At 30.4% G+C, this 20,792-nt stretch overlaps 1 protein-coding gene across 1 annotated transcript; it reads left to right on the forward strand.

Moving 5' to 3' along the window:
• Positions 1–826: 826 nt before the first annotated feature.
• LOC143233249 (phosphoenolpyruvate carboxykinase [GTP], mitochondrial-like) lies at positions 827–20,501 on the forward strand. The gene is made up of 10 exons (XM_076469244.1): positions 827–1,212; positions 3,034–3,218; positions 3,724–3,927; positions 10,525–10,712; positions 13,495–13,708; positions 14,075–14,279; positions 14,946–15,049; positions 16,122–16,217; positions 17,237–17,475; positions 18,598–20,501. Exons 1-10 carry the CDS (start codon positions 1,163–1,165, stop codon positions 18,811–18,813), a joined length of 1,701 nt encoding a protein of 566 aa, XP_076325359.1. The 5' UTR covers positions 827–1,162; the 3' UTR covers positions 18,814–20,501.
• The last annotated feature ends 291 nt before the right edge of the window (positions 20,502–20,792 follow it).

Raw genomic sequence — 20,792 nt, forward strand, 5'->3', positions numbered from 1 at the left:
GAATATAGAGGATAGGGAACTTTTAATATTAACTAATAAAAGGTAAACATTCTGTATCATTTTAACTGAGATGATGAAATACAACAGTAAAATGGAGCACTTGTCAATAAGTTTTATAACTGAAGATTAATGCACTGAGTGGTAATAAATACTCTTTTAACTTTAATAGTAAGTACTGGCTTGATTTCTGAAAATTTAATGGTAAATATTTTATTTACTCAAGAATTATGAACTAGGCATTGAGTAGTGGGTTTGCTCCTCAAGGTAATTTTCTGGTTAATACTAAACAATTTAGGTTTATTTACATTAAGATTAAATTAACTGACTCTAGTTATAGTTTACTGTAAAAGTACTGTATTAAACTACAAGATATTGTAATGTACTAAAGGCACTACATAATTGTTTCAACTGTAAGAGTTCATACAGTATTTATTTCTTGACAAGATTTAAGAGAAGCTAACAAATAGGTTTTGTAGATATGATGTAACTAATAAAATATACCTCTGAAACTCTAGTTTCTGTACTGGAAGATAGAGATGATGTAACTAATAAAATATACCTCTGAAACTCTAGTTTCTGTACTGGAAGATAGAGATGATGGAACACCAATAAATGAAAAAGGTTCTTTAAGGTAATGCCAATGAAGAGAACATGATACAAAATGAAAGATTAAATTTATGAAAAAGATTAATACAAACAATGTGTCTACTCTAACATGAGAAGTGATGTTTTGTCAAGGTTAGTATAAATAGTATATATACTCTAATTTGATATATACTATGAGAAGTGGTGTTTCTTCAAGCCACCTTTGTGGTTCTGAGAGCAAGTTTGACATTTTATGGTACTGATAAAAGAAATAGTGATGTGATGCTTTTCTAAAGTATGTTTTAAATAAGACTTGAGATATATTGCAGACCAAGACATTCTGATGATTAAAAACATTGTCTAGGTTTGGAAAACCCCTTGCAAGAAGTATAGACTCTTTTCTGAGTGTTGGAAAATGGGTTCCCGTGACTAGTCGTTTGTTTAGTGTTATTCATGGAGACATAAGCAGATTACAACCCAACGTCGAGACTATGTAGAAGAGAAAACAAAATTATGTCAGCCAGATAGTATCCACATTTGTGATGGTAGTGAAGCAGAGAATGATTATCTTCTTCATATGATGCAGAAACAAGGAGTAATATTTCAGCTCCACAAATATGAAAATAAGTAAGTACTTTAAAACTACATCATTTGGCATTAGTGACCTATTTTGTGAAAAAGACTTAGTAATAATATTGTAGCAATATCAATTTGGTACATTGTCTTTATTGTAAATTGGAAATGTTTAATATAACTTGTACCAAAAAACTGAATGTTTTCTTCTTTCAGAGGAGCTATGTGAATATAGAAAGGTCTGCTGAATTTTCTTACCATTCGGGAACGTTTGGGTTTGTTCTGTCAGATATACAGGTTATAATTCATATAGATTTGGCTTCTTTTTGAGTTTAAGGAAATGATTATTTGAGAAACTAAAGAGTGTAAATGACCATAGAATATTTTTTTTTTTTTTTGAATGGAAACTCTCGTGCTATAGGTGGGCTCAGCTGTAAAATGGAAGATTTTGATAATTGGTTTCATTTGTGTGCATTTAATATTTACCTCAGTTGCTTTCAAAAGGAGACATTTTAATGGTAGTTAACTTAAGTCAGGATTTTGTTAATTTTCTTGATGTAGGAAGTTTATTAAGTGATCAACATTTTTGTTTAGATGGAGCATTGCAATATTATTGTCTACACATTTCTGTAAGAAGATATTACTATTAACTGTGCATTCTGTATTTGGTGTGTCTCATGACATGTTGTGACCTTTGTTGACAAGGTGGATTAAGTTGTTAATTTTTGTTGTGTAAAACCACCTTAGTGGATACCTCTGTCAGAGGTTACAGGTATCTGCACTTAAGGCTTGCAGTTTAATTAACCTCAGTTGCTAGTTTCTCATGGATATCTCATTTAGAACAGAATTTTGCAAGTCTCATGTCACTCAAGTTTCTTCATCAGAAGGATATTGTCTACCTCCTCTTGTGATGTTTTCACAATTTTTAGACAGATGACTTTTATCTCTTTATATATTTGTTTTGCTTCTTTTGGGTAAGGATCTCTGCTCAAAGGAAAGCTTATGCCAAGTATCTCATACTGAAGTAAACTGAGTGTAGCAGTACATCCTTTTTGGAAGTTTAGTCAATGGGTATTGATACTAGTTGTCTAACACTGTTGGAATTCTTTTCTAACTTACCTTCCATCAGGGTGAAAAATTTGATTTCAAAGGTGAATTGGGTGTGTTTTGTGTAACATTGTAAATTTACCTGCTTTTCTTAAGGAGTTGACCAATCATCTTGCTGGATTAAAAGGAATGTTATACCAACATGTTATGTGTCATTTAGTATGTTGTTGGAGCGCTAGCAGAGTTTCCTTTTTTCTCTGATGCTTGTTTTTCATTTCTTCATAAAGAGATTCTTGTCTGCTACCTGTGTTCTTAGTTTGTGGTTTCTAACTCCAAGGTAATAATATTAGCTGAATAACTAATATTTATTGTGTCTAAAATAAACATTTCAGAAAATAAATGATAGCTATTTCTACATTTCTCCACAGTGGTGTTATGGAAGTCAAAGAAAATGTGACTAAATTTTCTAATGTAAGTGCCACATTTGGATGTGCAAATGTCTAAGCTTTGTTGTTAGCACTGATTGAGTGGCCTTTCATATCTGCAAGTAGAGATTAAAAGATTCAATATTTTACATTTCATTTGAGCAACTAAAAGGATAAGAACCATTATTTTAAAATTGCTGTTCTACTAACTTACATGTGATATTGTGAAAGTGTTTGAGTATTCTTATGATCTGTAGTTTCTGATATTATCATAATACCTTTCAGCTGATTCTAACAAACAACTGTGAAATATTCTAATGTTTTATTTTTATAAGCTTTAGCATATACATCTGTGGTTACTCTTTTTGTATTTTAGACATTTTGTTTGTGCATTTTTGTCTAGTTGGTTAGCACGTACGGATCCTGCAGATGTGGCTCGTGTGGAAAGCTTAACTTTCATCTCTACACCAAATAAGCATGATACTGTCCCTGTAACAAAAGAAGGGGTGAAAGGAACTTTAGGGAATTGGATGTCTCCAGCTGACCTGGAAAATGCTTTCAGAGAGAGGTTTCCAGGTTGTATGAAAGGTGTGGGGTAGATTAACTATTATTATGTCTAGTTGCTGAATTGCTACTCATCCTAAACATGCTTTATTAATTTCTCTACTTTCAAAATATTTTAACAAAGTTGAATGCAAAAAGTTGTATTCCACTTGTCATTTAAGTGTTTTAAAACATTTTAGTTATCACCTCTGTATCCAGAAGAAAATTTTGATTTTATATTTGGTATAAAATTACTGATGTTAAAACTTGATTAACCAAATTTGGAAAGATATTCTCAGTCCAGTAATATCTGAACAAAAAAGGTTTTGTTGCATTCTTTGTACCAGCCTGAAATTTTCTTGGTTTGATGCTTAAAGCCACTAATTTTTAAATGGGTAACTTGTGGTATTGACTTAAAGCTAAATTTTGAATTTTAATTTCACATATCTAGAAATTATAAAGTGAAATAATATATTTTGATTTAAATGTAAAGTTGTGTATATTACTTTCTAGTTGTTTAAATGGAAGTACAAGAAATTTCAATTTTTAGGTAGGACAATGTATGTCATACCTTTTAGTATGGGTCCCATTGGGTCTCCTATTGCAAAAATAGGCATTCAGCTAACAGATTCTCCATATGTGGTGTGCTGTATGAGGATTATGACTAGAATTGGATCAGCAGTACTGAAGACTTTAGGAGAAAAAGAGTTTATTAAATGTTTACACTCAGTCGGACAGCCTCTACCAATGAAGTGTGAGTTTGAATGTTATGTTTTTTAGTTAAAATTTTCATTGTAAAAAAAATATTTTATTTTGTTTGTGGGTAATCTTTTAAATCATAGGAGAAGTGTATTTGTAGTTTTAATCAGTGTGTATGTAAAACCTAATAAATGAATAGTTTATTGAGAGTTAATAACTATAAAAAGAAAAACAAATTTTTCTGAATTGCAAATATATGTACATGAAAATGAAAATTTTAATATTTAACCTTAGTTTCATCACCAGCATATTTACTTCTTTTAACCCTCTTTAACACATCTTAATGTGCAGGCCTATCATTGTTGCCTGTTACACATAAAAATGCTTGTTTTTTACTTGAATGCTTTTACTTCCAACCAATAAAACATGAAATTTATTTTTGTTGGTTATTCGGTTGAATGCTTTTTTCAAGGTAATCTCACAATCTATAATTCAGAAAGTCATATTTCATAAAAACCTTTTTTTTTGTGCAGTACAGTTTACTTAGTAAGAAATTAAAAGACAATATGGCATTTTATCATAGTTTCATAATGTGTGCAATAGAGTTAATGAAAACTGTCTGGTATGTATGAGATAAAAAACAAATAAACTATGGTTTGAATGTTGATCTTTGAAATTAAGTTTAATTTGACTTTTGTGTCAAAGGAGACAAAGAATTTTAGAAAATAATCTCATCTACTGGGACAAACAGTAGTATATATATTTATCCCAGTAAATATTTCACTCATTCCATTAGATTGTAAATATAGTTCACTGCAAAAAACCAAACTTGTTGAATTTCAAACTTAACTGTCTCGTAGTGTTAATGTAGTATATTTATTTAGGACTAACCTAAATCTTCTAAGCTGGTCAAACCTTGTAAAATATTATTGTGATTATGGCCAAACATACTGTTAATAGCAAGAGTAACTAATGAAACTGTTCATTCTAATCTCTAAGTTGGAACATAATCAGATATATTTGACAAGTAAATATATAGCTTACTATTATTAGTACATATTAGCTCCAACAGAAATAGTAGTTCCAATAGAGCTTACAGTTATTAGTAAATATTAGCTCCAACAGAAATAGTAGGTCCAATAGAGCTTACTGTTATTAGTAAATATTAGCTCCAACAGAAATAGTAGGTCCAATAGTTTCTAATTCCGATAATAATTCACTGTATGTTATTGGTACATTTACTTCAGAAAGTTGCATCCTCGAACAATGAAAGATGAGTATTAAAGTCCAAATGAATTTGTTAAAAAAGAAATGAAGTCGCATAATATTTAATTTTTCTAGTGAATACATCTCCACTGGAAACACTGCATTTTATCAATAACATTAGAAAGTGTGTGTGTGTGTATTAAGCTTAAAGTTCTGGTTGGTCAATGTTGATGCTTTGCTTTTATCCATGAGAATTTGAATTATTACTCACTATTCACGTCATGGTTGTTTTTTGTTTTTTTCTTGGGTTAGTCTTAATATCATAAGATTGCTACAATATCAGCATTGTCATTTGTGGACGTTTTTTGCAAAGAAGGAACTCATTTAAAGTGCTATTTTGTTTACAAGATTACAGTAACACATAATCAAATGTTGTACTAATATTGCATAAGAATACAAACATTTTTTTAGGTTTGGATTTTTACTTGTCCATTTAACTCAAAATATTAGCAGATAAGTGGATGTTAATCTCTTGTGGCATGTTGTATAATTCCAGAAAAATGTTTCAAATATTGAACCATTTTCTTTGTTCCTGAGTGAACCAACTTACTGTCTTGAGCTATATTTATAATGTATGGTATTAAAGTACCTGGCTAAGTTATCAAAGTGTCTTTCCTTACTGGCTAACCAGATTAAAAATACTATTGTTGATAAAGTTAGAAATAATATATAAAACTTCACACAGTTTTTAGAAAGAAATTGTATAGAAAGAAAGAAAAAATATTTTTCTGCTAATTCAGTTCTTGAGTCTTACTTGAAATAAGTATCAGAATGTACATATCGTAATTTGTCTTTCTAATACAATTCATTTGTGTTTTACCTTTTAAACTTTGATAAAATCATACATTCAGAAATGAGTAGCTATGTAGTTCCCAAGTTCTTAACATAAGGGGAGACATGAATACACAATAGAAAATTATAAATTTTTATTTAAATGTTTAAGTACTACCATTAACATTCCAGACTTTATTCATGGGACCCTTTTAATTATGCATTAACTTTAATGGCATTCTTAGCTTTGGTCTGTTTTGTTAATTTGAAATACATAGTAAATATGTATATTTCATAGAAAAACAGCATTTTAGGCATTTGTTTTTAATGTATATAAAGGAGATGAAATGTAGGAGTACAAACATTTTTCAGTAACTTGTTCACACATTTCAGTTAATGTAACTTAATAAGTAAAGTATTGTCATTTGTGTGTTAAGTTTGAGACTGGTCTCTAGGTAAATAGCATTGTACATGACGTATCTTTATTGTAGAATGATGAAATGTGGTTACTACTAATGCTACTTTGTGTAAATGGAGGTAAATATTACAATGATTTCTTACATTTATCTGGAGATGTTTTTCTATTAAAATTGCTAGGTGGCACACTGTTGAGATAACATTTACCTCAGTACCATTGTACTGTAAAGGTCGTTTATTAAGGTTAAAATACTCTTCCAACACTATATATAGGCCATACATTGTTTACAGGCTTGCATGTATATGATTGCTTAAGTTTTTAACCTTAGTTCTTATTTATATAGTCTGATTTACTTTGAACAAAGTTCTTGAATTAATATGCAACTAGCATAATTTCATTTGAATTGTTTTAACTTCTTTCTATAATAACATGAAAGTTAATTTTTGCAGCTGACAGAAATAGTATTTATGAAGCTACAAGATTGTGAATAATTTTATGTAATTTCTTTAACTTCATAAAAACAGTTTTTTAAAATATAAATTAAACCTACTTTGTTCCATTCTATCATTTAAATTTTCAAGTCTATTGCACAAATCAATAAGGTCTCTTAAATTATTTGCCAATTTGTTGTTTTTGTGTCAGTCTTCCATGTTATAAGAGACAAGCTATGTTTAAAATGATATTAACTAACTAGTTATAAGATTAATTACCCTCTTAAATTCACTACTTCCTGCTTCTAATACCATGCTGTGATTATGAAATCAAATCTTTACAGGAATTTGTGTTTAATACATATGTATCAGTTTACAAATCATTTTAAAAAAAAGAGACACAAGGGTCCTTTTTGTCTATACATTTCTTTCTGCTATGTGTTCATGATGTTCTAAAAACATGTAGGTTCAAAACGTCTTGATAGAAGTGAAATAGAAACCCTATAACCTGAGCACTTTCGAAAGGTGGACCTTTTCTTCTTCAGGAGCAAACTAAACGACTCAATAAAATTCAACATTTTAATGAATTAACTAAACTCCTATGTAGACTCAACCTTCAACTTGCCTTTATCAACCACACAAACCTAACACCACGCGCTAATTTTCTTGCATGAGATGGACTTCACCTCAAATTTATGGTATTTTTATCTTGGCCTCAAACTTCAAATGCTTTATTTCCCACAGCATTCTCTCACTTTCGTCTTCCTATTCCAAGCCACCCAATTTATCTTCTATTCCTACTTTTAGCAGTCCTTCTACTCTTCCCTGTTCAAATTCTATATCTCTTCTTATCTCACAATGACACACCCATCATTCAATCTATGCAATGACTCCCAGTTTGCCCCTGAAGAAGAAAGATCCACCTTTTGAAAGCACTTGGGTTATAGGGCTTCTATTTCATTTTTATTTCTTCTGTGTGTAGTATCCCTGGGGACTACAAAATGTTTAACTGTTTGTGAAGGAATAAATTTAAATCTACGTAGCTGAAGTGAAATGTAAACAATTTTGAGAGTGATACATAAGTTCCACTCCTAGATTTCAAGTTACTTTGTGTATAAATAGTGAATGTACAACAGTTATGAAGACCTTAGTAAATTGACATATTTTGTTGTGAAGTGTTTATAAAGTACAAAGTAGCTTTCTTGAATAAGCTTTGAATTTGTAATATTGCACAACAGTTTAATAAGTTTTATGAAATATGGAAATTTTTAATGGTAAAAACAGAACAGCAAATGTTGTTAAAAATAAAATAATCCAAACAGTTTAAGTTAGGTAACATATAAACTGTAAAATGTTTTTTAATAAACTTAATTTAAATGCCAAATTACTTACTGTTTTAGATTTAGAAGAGATGATCTTTTAGTTCAACTAATTCATTACAGGTTATTCGTAGTTTACATTTTGACTTAAATATGCATACTAATATAAAAAATTGTATATAATAAATTGAAATGAAGAAAATTGGTATTCGTGTCTTTTATTGCCTTTAGAAAATAGGCCAGTAGTTTGTCCTTGTAAAGAATTTCACATAGTTTTTTGTTGTTGTTATTCATTCAATATCCGTTCTTAAACTGAGTCTAAGAAAATAGATAGGATTTAGATAGCCCTGAAGTGAACATGTGAATTTATAGGATGATAAATACAACTTATGTTCTCATGTTTTCGGAAGTTTTCTGATAGTGAGTATGATTATAAAGAAAAGGTAGTGTTGTAAGTTTTAGTGCAAGTTCACGTGAGAGGTTTTGATGACTGTACTTTACCCTTTCACTCGCATGTCCTCCCTCTGGAACAGCTGTCTACTTTTAATGATGTTATTCCAGTTGAGGACTTCTTGGAACTTGTGATCAAATTGTGTACCATGAGTTATTGATACTTGTGGTGTAATCATAAATACATGTTTTCAACTGTATTCTAACAATTGTACCCCATATTAAAATGATGTTACTTAGATGTGTTGAATTAACAGGCTACAGTTTTGTTTTTTCTCTTGATAGTATAAATTACATTACTAAAACTGAAATGTTACACATCACTAAAATTGTTCTTAGATTGCTATAAAGTATGAAATATTGAATGTTGTAACTTATACTTGTATTCCTTTTTTCTTTTTTTTATGTTTTTGTAAACTTTTCACAATTTAAGAACCAGTTATAAAGGTATGTTGTTTACTTCAAGGATAATAAGGTACAATTTGTCCTTCATCCTGATAGCCACTAAATGCTAGCATTATGCCTTAAAATACTCTAGTAGATTAGTTCCTAAGAACAATTTGAAACTTGCAGAGATCTAATTTTAAACAAACAAAATGTGCTAACAGCAGTTAATTCAGAACATGAATGATCTTTTCAACAGTTAGTGTATCAAAATTAGTTAGATTTGTTTTAAAAAACTAATCCAAAGAATTTTTGTACAGAAAATCAAGATATGTACACTTTATTTTTTTAGTTAACTATCAAACTTTAGTTTTATTTTATTTATTACATATGTATTTACTTTTGTACAAACACACATGCATGTATAAAATTGACTATTTTTGGAGAAAACTTTATAATTGTGTTGGAAATGTTGTATGAACACTTTTCAAGACAGAAAATACTTGTGTGTAATGTTAATAAATGTTTTTGAAAACTGTAATGGTCATGTTTTGCTTGTTTGTGTGCATGTGCTCTTATTGGCATATAAGCATTTGTTGCTTGTTATATGGGCTTTGTATTTCTCAGAAAAAAATAATGATTTGTTTATTGTGTTTAAGGTAAACATTATGCAGAAATGTGTTAATTTTTATTATATAATAGTTTTATTTAAATACATTGCCCAATGGTAACAAGCTAACTTTAACCATATGGAAGATAACATTTCTTGGAAAGGAAATTAAATAGTTGACATTAATTGAAATGAAAATCTAACTGGTTGTGGATATACATTGTGGGCTCATGTAAGGATCACGATTATGTAATTGATTTTCTCATAACTTGATGCAATACATTTTCTTACAACTTGTTATATGGTATATGGAAATTTTTAACCAGTGTTATGCAAGCTGTTTGAAGTTGTTTGTATGTTTGATGTTATCTACTTGGAAATGTTTTTTTTTTTTTTCTATTTTTGGGTTCTTTACGAGTTTTTTTCTTATTATCATGGTATTAGGAACTGTGAGTAAACTACTGGTACATCTGCACTACTTGTGTATACCACTACACTTGTATGATGTTTATCAGAGTTTGTGATAAAGAGTGAAACCTGCTCTATATAACATCTGCGTGCTGGTACCTAAAACTGATATCTCAATAGTAATAAATGTTGCAATTTCAACTAACATTTGCTAAGAAAACGAAATAGATATTTAAAGGCAGTTTTGAATTTACCAAGTTTTAATTTCACATCTCTTTAATTGATCACAAAGTTAAACATAAAGTATAGTTTTATCAACTTAAATCAGTATTTTTCAAAGTTTACAAATGTATCTGATACAAAATATAAATTAAATGTGAATTTATGTAGTAATTTCACTTTGGCTAAAGACTTGTATGTTAAACTCTTAGTTTCCTGATGAGTTACTGTTTATTGGTAGAGAATTGTATTTATATTTTTTAATGTTTTAAAAGTTACACTTGTCCTTTCAGTTTTGAGTTTAGCATTGTATTTGGTTGATCACTTAGAGTTAATGTTTTAATTTATATTTTTCTTTCAAATCTTGTTTTCGTAGCACCACCTATTAATAATTGGCCCTGCAACCCTTCAAAGACTATCATAGCACATATCCCTGAAAACAATGAGATTTGTTCATTTGGAAGTGGATATGGTGGGAATTCTCTTCTGGGCAAGAAGTGTTTTGCTCTACGTATAGGATCGATATTAGCAAAAAGAGAGGGTTGGCTGGCAGAACATATGCTGGTGAGTTTAAAATATGGTTGTGTAAGAAAATACCTATTATTTGTAAGTAAGTATTCTTGTGGTGGAAAATTTTATGAATGATTCCTAAGTACTTTAATATTTTGTTAGTAAACAATACTAATGGGAAAATAAACACCACCCAAACTGATATAATATAATCTGTTACTGTAATTCAAATAAAATGTGAAGTGTGAATTAATATAAATGGCAATATCTTTAAGTTCTATGAGCAGTATTTGTTCAGAGATCAGTAAGTGTTTTCTTCATGTAATTCTTCTGTATGAAAAAATGCAAAACTAGGAAAAATGTTAGTCATGTTTAAAAAGTATCTGCTATATAATTGTAGTTGCATGTACATGTACCATGTTTTGAGATAGGTGCTTATAGGCCTTTTCTGCTCAACACTGCCTGTCTTGTACAACTTCTGCTTAGATTTTCACATATCCCAGAGATGCCAGATGTTTATTCCACAGAGATACCTGAGGTCTAACTGTGACCAGTTATCTCGGTTGTTGACTTGTAGTTCCTTTCCACTTTTAACAGCATGATGATTGTGGAGCAATGTTTCAATTTAAAAGGCAGTAGCTTAATGATGGAATGCATAGTATGTACACACTAAAGTCCTACTGAAAAAAATTGTGCTTGTCAGCATTGTTGGTGCTCTGCAATATTGCTGAGACTTCCAAGTTGTAACCTTGATGAGTTTGACTGTGATGAATCTTAAACAATTGTTTTGCATCTTTCAGTCTTCTCTATTGTTTGGCACTCGCTGATCATCAGTGGCATGCAATCCAGAAATGGCAGATAAGACATTGGCAAATCATAAGCAGGTGATATTCTTCAGTTCTGTGGTAGCTCTGTATGTCATAATGTCAGTATGACTGAATTTGAGTTGTCTGTCAAAGATTACCCCTTAGGTACTTCAGTGTTATTTTGAGAATGATGGCAGCACCTGCAAAAGACAATAGTAGCTTATCCTCATCAGTATGTTTATTGTGTATGCAAAATATTACTGATTTTGGCAAGGTTATTAATCATTCATTTATCATTGAACCATTTGCTCATGTTAAGAGATGGTTAATTTTAATTTAAACTTTGCTAGGCTTCTATTGTATCCAAGAATGCCATTGATGAAGATTAGTACATGGCTTTCAGTTGGATTGTCAAGATGGTCTAAATCTACTGTGTACATGTTGAAGAGGACAGGTGAGAGTAGTAGTCCTTTATGTAGACTGGTATTAATACAATCCATTTTGGTTCCCAGTATCTGAGTGCATTTACCAAATGTTTTGATTCCAAAATACAAGCATCTTGCTTCTTAATTTTGAATGTTCTGGCAGAGCCAATAGATGTGCTTTCTTAAAGAATTTTCTCCAGGAGCCTTACCCATGATTAGAATATCATTGTGATGACCTCCTTGTCCATTGTTTTCTCTTCTGTAATTGTTCTAAAACCTCTGCCATTGCTGTTGTGAGTTCTGTTTCACTTTGAAAGTATACCAAACTAAAGAGAAACTTTAAACATCACTAGGATTAATGAGCCATCGGTTAACACCACACATCAAGGTACAGGTTATTTACTTCCATGGTTTAAGACCATGCTATTCATTATTCTTACTGACCATTCTAAGTGATTTGAGTGCCTTAATGTTAATGATTTAGTTCATTCTTTGTATGTTTCCCTCATTTCCAGGTATCCCGTAATCTATGAAGTTTGTCACGATCTTTTACTAATTATTACAGAGTTTATTTTTCTTGTGACTTGTTTAATGACATTTGTTCTGAGACCTTTTTAACATTATTTCCAACTTCTTGCCTGAGAAAGTGTACTAGCTGGCTTCTTAATTCACTTAAACTATTTGTGCTCTTGTATCAGTTAAGACCCATAATTCAAAACCTCTTTTCTGACTTATCTGGAATTGACGTCTCATAGTAAACTTTATCCATTAGTACTTCTATCAACATTGTTTAATATGACCGTAGGCTAAATGGTAACTACATCTCATTCATTATTTGACTTTAGTATATCATCAAAGATGGTAACTAATTCTAAAACACCAACTTCAAAAGTACTTTCCAGCTTATAGCTAACAAAAATGGTTGTTGCATTGTAACTTGAATATTTGTGGTGGATATGTGTTGTTCCAAACCAAGCTATGTTGTGTAAAAACATTTCTTAGTTTACTAACTTCTTGACTGTAGTTCCATAATTCTTAGTACAAGTGTTTATGTATTACTTCATATTTTGAAACCAAATATTTCATCAACAAAAGTGAAACTTCAACACACTTCAGTGTTTTGTTTGAAATGAATACTGTAACAACATAAAGAGAGTGAAACATCCTTTAACAATCACCTTAAATTCAAATGACAGATAACGCCAGGAAAGCATTAGAAGTTGATGAAATATTCACTGAATTCCTACCAGATTCTGTAAACTTGAGGATAGCCTACCTAATTTATATGTAGTGTGTGTCAGTATACACAAATAAAATGTATACTGTTAAATGTATCTACAAGTCCCAAGTATGCAACAAAACTATGCTATATGATTTTTAATATCGCAACAGACACAATGACTTTCTATTCTACAGAAAGAAATTAGTTGGTACGTTAAAAATCTATACTTTCTGTCACCCTAGAATATGATTATTGGAGGAAATAAACAAATGTTGTGTTAAAGCTATGATAAAAAGAACATACAGAACATATTTCATAATTCTAAGCAACAACTCCACTGTGATGGTATTGTCAGGATGGGCTGTTTATGTGAACTTTCTCAGATCTTAGGAATCACCAACCCTCAAGGTGAGAAAAAGTATGTAGCAGCAGCTTTCCCAAGTGCCTGTGGGAAGACCAACCTGGCCATGATGACTCCATCATTGCCAGGTTACAAAGTGGAATGTGTTGGTGATGACATTGCTTGGATGAAATTTGATGAGCAAGGCCAGTTACGTGCAATTAACCCTGAATATGGTTTCTTTGGTGTTGCACCAGGTAATGTAGGTTGATTTTATGAGTTTGAATATTATAACCTTTTCAAACTGTGAGGAATTCAGTCAATTGTTTTTAAGGTTTTGGTATTTTGCAAATGTTTGAGTTGCGTAATTAATATATCTTTTAAAATTGATTTTTAAAGCTTTATGCATTTGGCATTGCTTATGCAAATAGATACTTTTATCATAATTTGCATTTACTGTTTAAATGTTTTATTTAAAAGTGGTTATTCGAATTGTATAAAAGTAGTATTGCAGTATATTTTAAAGTTATCCTTAATTTCTGAAAGCAGTTGATGTACATTTTATTGGTAACAGAAATGATCATTAATACTTAGTAGAATAGCAGTACATTTCTATACAATAGGGACATCGATGAAGACCAATCCAAATGCGATGCTGACAATTCAAAAGAATACAATCTTTACAAATGTTGCTGAGAGAAGTGATGGTGGATTTTTTTGGGAGGGCATGGAAGATGAGCTTCCCAAAGACATTAAAATAAGATCATGGACAAATGTGGAGAACTGGAAACCTGACAGTGGAAAACCTGCAGCCCATCCCAACTCCAGGTATGGTAAATACTTTAAAGTTCTAGTTCTTTGGAAGCTAGGGCCAGGTGTGGCCTATAATTAGTGTATCTAGACTATGAATCTGATTATTCCTCAATACAGCCATTGCCATAGAATTAAACTTTGCATCTTGGAGACATGAGTACACTATAAGTGTGATAGTGAAATCTTAATATTCAAGGACAAAAAATTAGCAATGCTGTTGATTAGCTATTTTTATGCCTCAACCTTAAGTTCAAAATTAGGGACAGCTATGTATAAATATTCCTTGTAGTTTTGTATGAAATTCTGAAAGAAACATCTAACTTAAAGCTGGAATATTGCGGTGCACTGAGCAAGTGCTTCTGTGAACTTGTTTGTGTGATCACATGAATGATATCGTAATAACTGAACAACCTATTTTTCGTTTTAAATTATGTATGAAATGTTCATAAAAATGTTTTACAATATAAGACTGTATAATTGTGCTCATTTTAAAAGCATTATAAATTGTACTTTGGTTTGAGTAATTATATTGCATGAACAGAAGTGGAGCTGTTGGAATTATTACACACAATATTTATGGTATTCAAATTATAAAAAATGCACATTATTTTTAGGATTAGAAAAACAAAAGTTATTGTCATGAGGAAACAACAATAAATTTTAAACTGGGTATGTACATAGGTTCTGTGCTCCAGCCAAGCAGTGTCCAATGATGGATTCTCAATGGGAAGATCCTGCTGGTGTACCAATTTCAGCAATTATCTTTGGAGGGAGAAGGCCAAAAGGTTTTGTTGCCATTCTGTGTGTCTTGTTTTTTTCTTAACCTTAAGTGTTGCATAGAGTTAAGATCTATTCTTTTCAGGGAAAAGAAGTAATTATTAATCTTAAATCAATTAAAGAGAAATTAGGACACTTTGGTTTGTCCATTTTTTATTTAGGTATCTTACAAAACAATGTTCTGAGGTTCCTACTCACATTTGTCTGTTGCATGTGTAATGTTAGTTATTAGGAAGTATTATAAAAACTAACTATAAATTGTATAAAATACAGATTTTATCACATACTTAGAAACACACATAGGGTAGAAACACATTGACAATAACAAAGGTGAATATAAAAACTTGTTCTTTGGAGGCTAACCAATTGGACTTGGTCACTTGTGAAGAAGTTGGATTGACTAAAAGGCTTAACAATCCAGTAAATATGAAAATCAAAAAGGAGTCAATGTGCATATACAGTTATATTAAAACAATTTTAAATCATTTTGAATTTCAAACTAAGATTATGAATTTTAAAAATGAAATTATAAATTTCATTGTCTATGGTTTTTCTCATATAGAGAAAAAATACGTTTTCAAATGCATGGAGAACTAAATCAGATTAAAATAGGATTTTCTAAAATTTTAAAATTGAAGGTTATTTTGATTTATATGTTCCTGACTTTTTCCTTAAATGGTGTTTATGGGTGGGAATGGAAAATTCTCTTCAGCTTTACCAACACTTACAATAATTGCTAGTAGCAGAATGGTGGAAGAAATTGCTACACTGGTGTAAGCGTATTAAAAGTTGCTTCACAAATAAAATAACAATAATAAGTGACAGATAAATAAATTCCAGTTTGATTTTTTTTGTAAGATGTTTTTACTACATCAGTTTTTTCCAAAATTAGTTGTACCGATTCTGTTATGTAATTGGAACTTGCATGTCCCAAAGTTTTATAACCATGTGACTAAAAATCATTATTTCTACTGTCTTCTTATTTTACATATATATAAGGGAAAGATGTAAGTAAGATAGTTTTCTTGTTTTTCAGTGGTGCTCCTCTTTTTAAATGCATTGTTTGTTTTTATGTTAAAGGTGTTCCTTTGGTGTATGAATCTCTCGACTGGCAACATGGTGTGTTTGTTGGTGCTGCTATGAGGTCTGAAGCTACTGCTGCAGCAGAACACAAAGGTAAGGTGTTTACTGACTGTTTTTTGTAACGAGTTCTTTGTGTTTTATTATTATTTTATGTCTACATGTAACACCTCACTGACTGGCAATGAGTCTGGTGGCTTGTAACACTTAAACAATAAACAAACTAGGTTTCATCACCCCTAGTGGGAAGTGAAACTTTGGATTTAAAAACAAACGCCACTGTTCCTGTTGTCCTTTCCTCAATTCTTACTATTTTTTTAGTTTGAATACTTTTCTTACTAAAATTACGTGATGTTCCAGTACTTCAAGAAAGTCAGACACAAGACTGATTTTAATTATGTTACAAAATAGCTTATTTTATACAAATTATAATTCAGGTAGCAAGAAAAAAAATCAAGCTATTGTTTTAAAAACTATGAATAAATACTTTTCCAAGGATTAAAATTATATTAAAAAGAAACTTTTGAGGAAAAAAAATTCTTACTTCCATATTTGCTTTTCTTTATCTTTACTGACACATTTGTTATACAATAATCCTTATCAGAGATGAATTCAATAATTTTGTTTAACATTTGCAGGTTGGTCATGTGCATCTGAAGTTGCATAGAATTATTTGAAATAAGTTTGTCCATATTTAGTCTCTATTCAACTTCTTTCACTCTCCAGGCAGCATTGATTGTGGAACTGATTATAGTTTAATTTGTTTTGTGGTATTTTAACTAAGAAAGATGATGTTTAAGTCAAATAACATAATAGTTTTTCATAGGTATAGTACTTTCTTGCACTGAGTTGGAATTACACACAGTAAAAGTTTCAAATCTTACTATCCAGAACAGTATAGTATACTTTGTTTTATGCTTGCTAATTTAGTGTAAGAACTACTGAAATGTTTAAACAATTGAACTATAGTTTATTATAAGTTATTTTCATAATAAATTAATGCTTGCTAAATATATAAACTGTTTTTTTTTAGAACAAAAAAAGTGTGTGGGTATTTGTTTGTGTAAGGATAAACCTTGTTTGTTTCAATAATTCATCCTTTTCCTTTTGAACAGCCAAAGTCATTATGCATGATCCATTTGCAATGCGTCCATTTTTTGGTTACAACTTTGGGCACTATCTGGAACATTGGTTGAGTTTCAGAAAGAAACCTGAAAATAAGCTGCCTAAAATATTCCACGTTAACTGGTTCAGAAAGAACAGTGATGGAAAAATAATATGGCCTGGATTTGGTGAGAACTGTAGGGTTCTAGACTGGATTTGTCAACGAGTTGATGGTCAAGACATAGGAAAGGTACGAAGTGATTACTGTTTTACGTGCAAGACATCTGTGGAATATTTTCATAACAAAGCTATTAGTTTATTCAGAAACTAAAGTTAGAACTCTTAAGTGCAAGCAAAACGTGAAGTATGTCTTAACATAAAACAAGTCTAGTTAAAACTAAGAACACCTGTTACAAAAATCTGCAGATGGATGTATGTCGTAAATCACGAGTGCTTAAGCCTTGCGTCTCTTTCCATCACCACTAGCTCTGTCCCCCTCCAAAGGTTTTCAACAATAAATACTTTATTGATATCAAATTTTATTTAACAAGCACAATATTCTACACTAAATCATTAGGAAATTAATGACTATATTTTTCATTGTTCAGAATGTGATGTCCTATAGAAAATAAAAATGTAGATTCGCAATGTGTTATTGACAAGTAATTCCTACCATAACTGAAATATTCAGTAACTACTTTTCCTGGTGAGAAGTGTGAGTACCTCAGAGCTTACACTCGTGGTTTCACTTGGAATCAAACACAATTAACCTTTTTAAAGTCCATGAAAAAATTTAAATTGATAAGGTAACTTCCTTTCACTGGGTATGGGTATTTTTGCTTGTAATTGATAACAGTTAAGTAGTTTACACATGTAAGAACTGTTGAAAATGGCAACTGTAAAGAAAATAGCTAAGTTCCTAAAGTTGTAAAAGATGTACATATTTTTAGAAAGTTCTTCATAGAACTGAATGTCTTTATTGGTAAAGTAATTTGCATTCTTTCATATCAGTAGTGAACGTACATACATCTACAAACAAACTTGTTTAAAAAGTTAATATTTACCTCAAAAGAAAGGACTGTATTAAAACCTGAAAAACTAAACCTACAATGAAATAGAAATATTTACGCTATTTTATTTTTGTCTTTATACATGGCTTTCTGAATGGACGTTTAAGATTAATAGATGATGTATCCTTACTTTCCTATGTGCGTTCTACATCTGCAGTGACGTCCGAAGACCAGAACATGTGTAGATTGTGTCCTGGTGACTTTTATTTTGGTTATGTAATATTGTATTTTTGTTCTTATTAAGACTTGTTTTGTACTGTAAGTATGTTATACACTTACAGATTTTTATTTTATTTTTCCAGACAACTGCCATAGGATATGTTCCAAAAGATGGATCCCTGAAGACAGATGGACTTCCTGCAATTGACATGAATGAGTTGATGTATGTGCCCAAAGATTTCTGGCAAAACGAAGTTCAAGAGATTTGGAAATACTTTGGTGAGCAGTTGCCTCAAGATCTCCCAAATGAAATAGCTGAAGAACTAAAAAAACTTGAGAAACGTGTTGAGAAAATGTAAACATTCATTAAGTACCAAATACAAGTTTTGTAATTCATGATAGAATTTATTGAAAAAAGGTTTCTGTACTTCTCCATTGAAATGTGAAGGTTTTGAATGACTAATTACAAGTAGTACATGAATTAAATAGTAGAAAAAGTTGTTTTTAAAATTTTGGAAAGGTTTTTATTGGTTGTAAAGAGTAAACCTGTATTTTGTCCCAGTGTTTTTCATCAGATTTAGTTGGTAACATCAAGTGAGATATCAGACAAGAGCCTGATGCCAGGTAAACCTGGTTAAGTATAACAAAATTATTTGTACAAACAATAAAATCCTTGTTTAAATTTTTTACAACACTTATACAACATCAACTCTATTGACGCTTGACAATATTAGATGTGAAGATATCACTGGAGTGTAAACGAAGTTGATCAATAGATACATCTTGGTTTCAAAACTGCTTCTTTTTACTAAGTTAATTATAATATCTTGTCTTCTGGGAGATATTTGAATAATTTTTGTTTTTGTTCTTTCTTAATTTTTTTGAATTAATCTCATTTGGAACACTTAATCACTGAAAATATTTTGTTTTATTAATTAAACTGTTTTTAAATGAATGGAAATTGAAGCCTTAATTCACAAAATTTTTAACAAATTGTGTTTTGTGCAAGTTAAAGTAACTAATTCAGGGAAATCTTCCATAGTATTTAATTTGAAAATTGGGAACTTTATTTGTTCCAAGGAAAATAACCATTACTTCATAGTATTTATATCTATATAATCAACATTTTGGGGTTATTGAATTTCCACAAAAATGTGGTTTGTAAATATTAATACGTAATGCTTTTAACATTGATACTATAACATGCCTTGTCTTGAACTGGTATTATAAGTTGTTTGCAAATAAATGGGAAACGTTATTGGCTTTTGATAATTAGAAAAGTATATTTTAAAATAATTAGTTATTTTGTTAAGACTGCATTGAATTTTCAAAACTAAAGGAATACCATGATTTTATAGAAGCATTAAGCCTTGAGATTATTTTGGTTTGGTTATATAAGGAGTGTATTAATGGTTTTTGAAGAATAAGTTGATACTGTTATGGGTTTGTTTGAGAGTTTAGGTATGAATTCCATATTTCATTGACTGCATTTGTATTTCAGTTTTTTCATGCACTGAATGTTTTCTCTCAAAACTTCATCTGAAGAGAGAGAGAGAAAAAAACAAAAAACTGTACCATGAGTTAGTTATCTTTTAATTATGGAACTTTGGTGCACTCAAGTAATAAAGCCAACCATGGTTTTTGGTACTAACTAGTCTACTTAAATTCCAAATCCCAATTCTTTTCTGTGAAACTTGTATTTTCTTTAATAATGCTTCTAATGTTTTTACAATGACAGTAGATACTCAAACTGACCACTTTCAAGATGTTGATTTGCTCAAACATGTGGATAGCCATAGTTTATAAAGACACATACATTGAATATCAGTTTGTTTATTGAAATTAATAAAATATTTCATACTTTAACAGGCTGTAACACATTTTGTCCTTATTAGTTAGTTTAAAAAGTAAACTGTGATAACTATACTCGTGCAATAACCTTCCACTTTTCTGGTGTTAGATCCTATTTTCTGTGAAGTAATTTTTGCCTCAGTTTGGAAATGAGGTGTGTTGAGAAGTGTATGAGAAATAAAACATTTCAAAGCAAGTATTATTTGTCATTCAGATATAACACATTCACTCTTCAGCTGAATATTGAAGATGTTTGCATTGGCTGTTCCTAATTTAAGTGATAGACTAAAGGAGGGAAGAAAAAATAAGCAAGAGTACTCATGTAAATTAAAGAGATGAAATTTGATTTTCACTCCTCTAATGTACCCAAAGTGAAAATAATTTTTGCAGCAACAAACAATCTGAATATGCTAGCCCCTGGGGCGTGAGTAAATTTTTATATATATATTTTTTTTTTTGAAGGAAAAAAAAGTTATTTTTTTAACTT

This window comes from Tachypleus tridentatus, chromosome 12, assembly GCF_004210375.1.
Source record: "Tachypleus tridentatus isolate NWPU-2018 chromosome 12, ASM421037v1, whole genome shotgun sequence".
Classification (NCBI taxonomy): domain Eukaryota; kingdom Metazoa; phylum Arthropoda; class Merostomata; order Xiphosura; family Limulidae; genus Tachypleus; species Tachypleus tridentatus.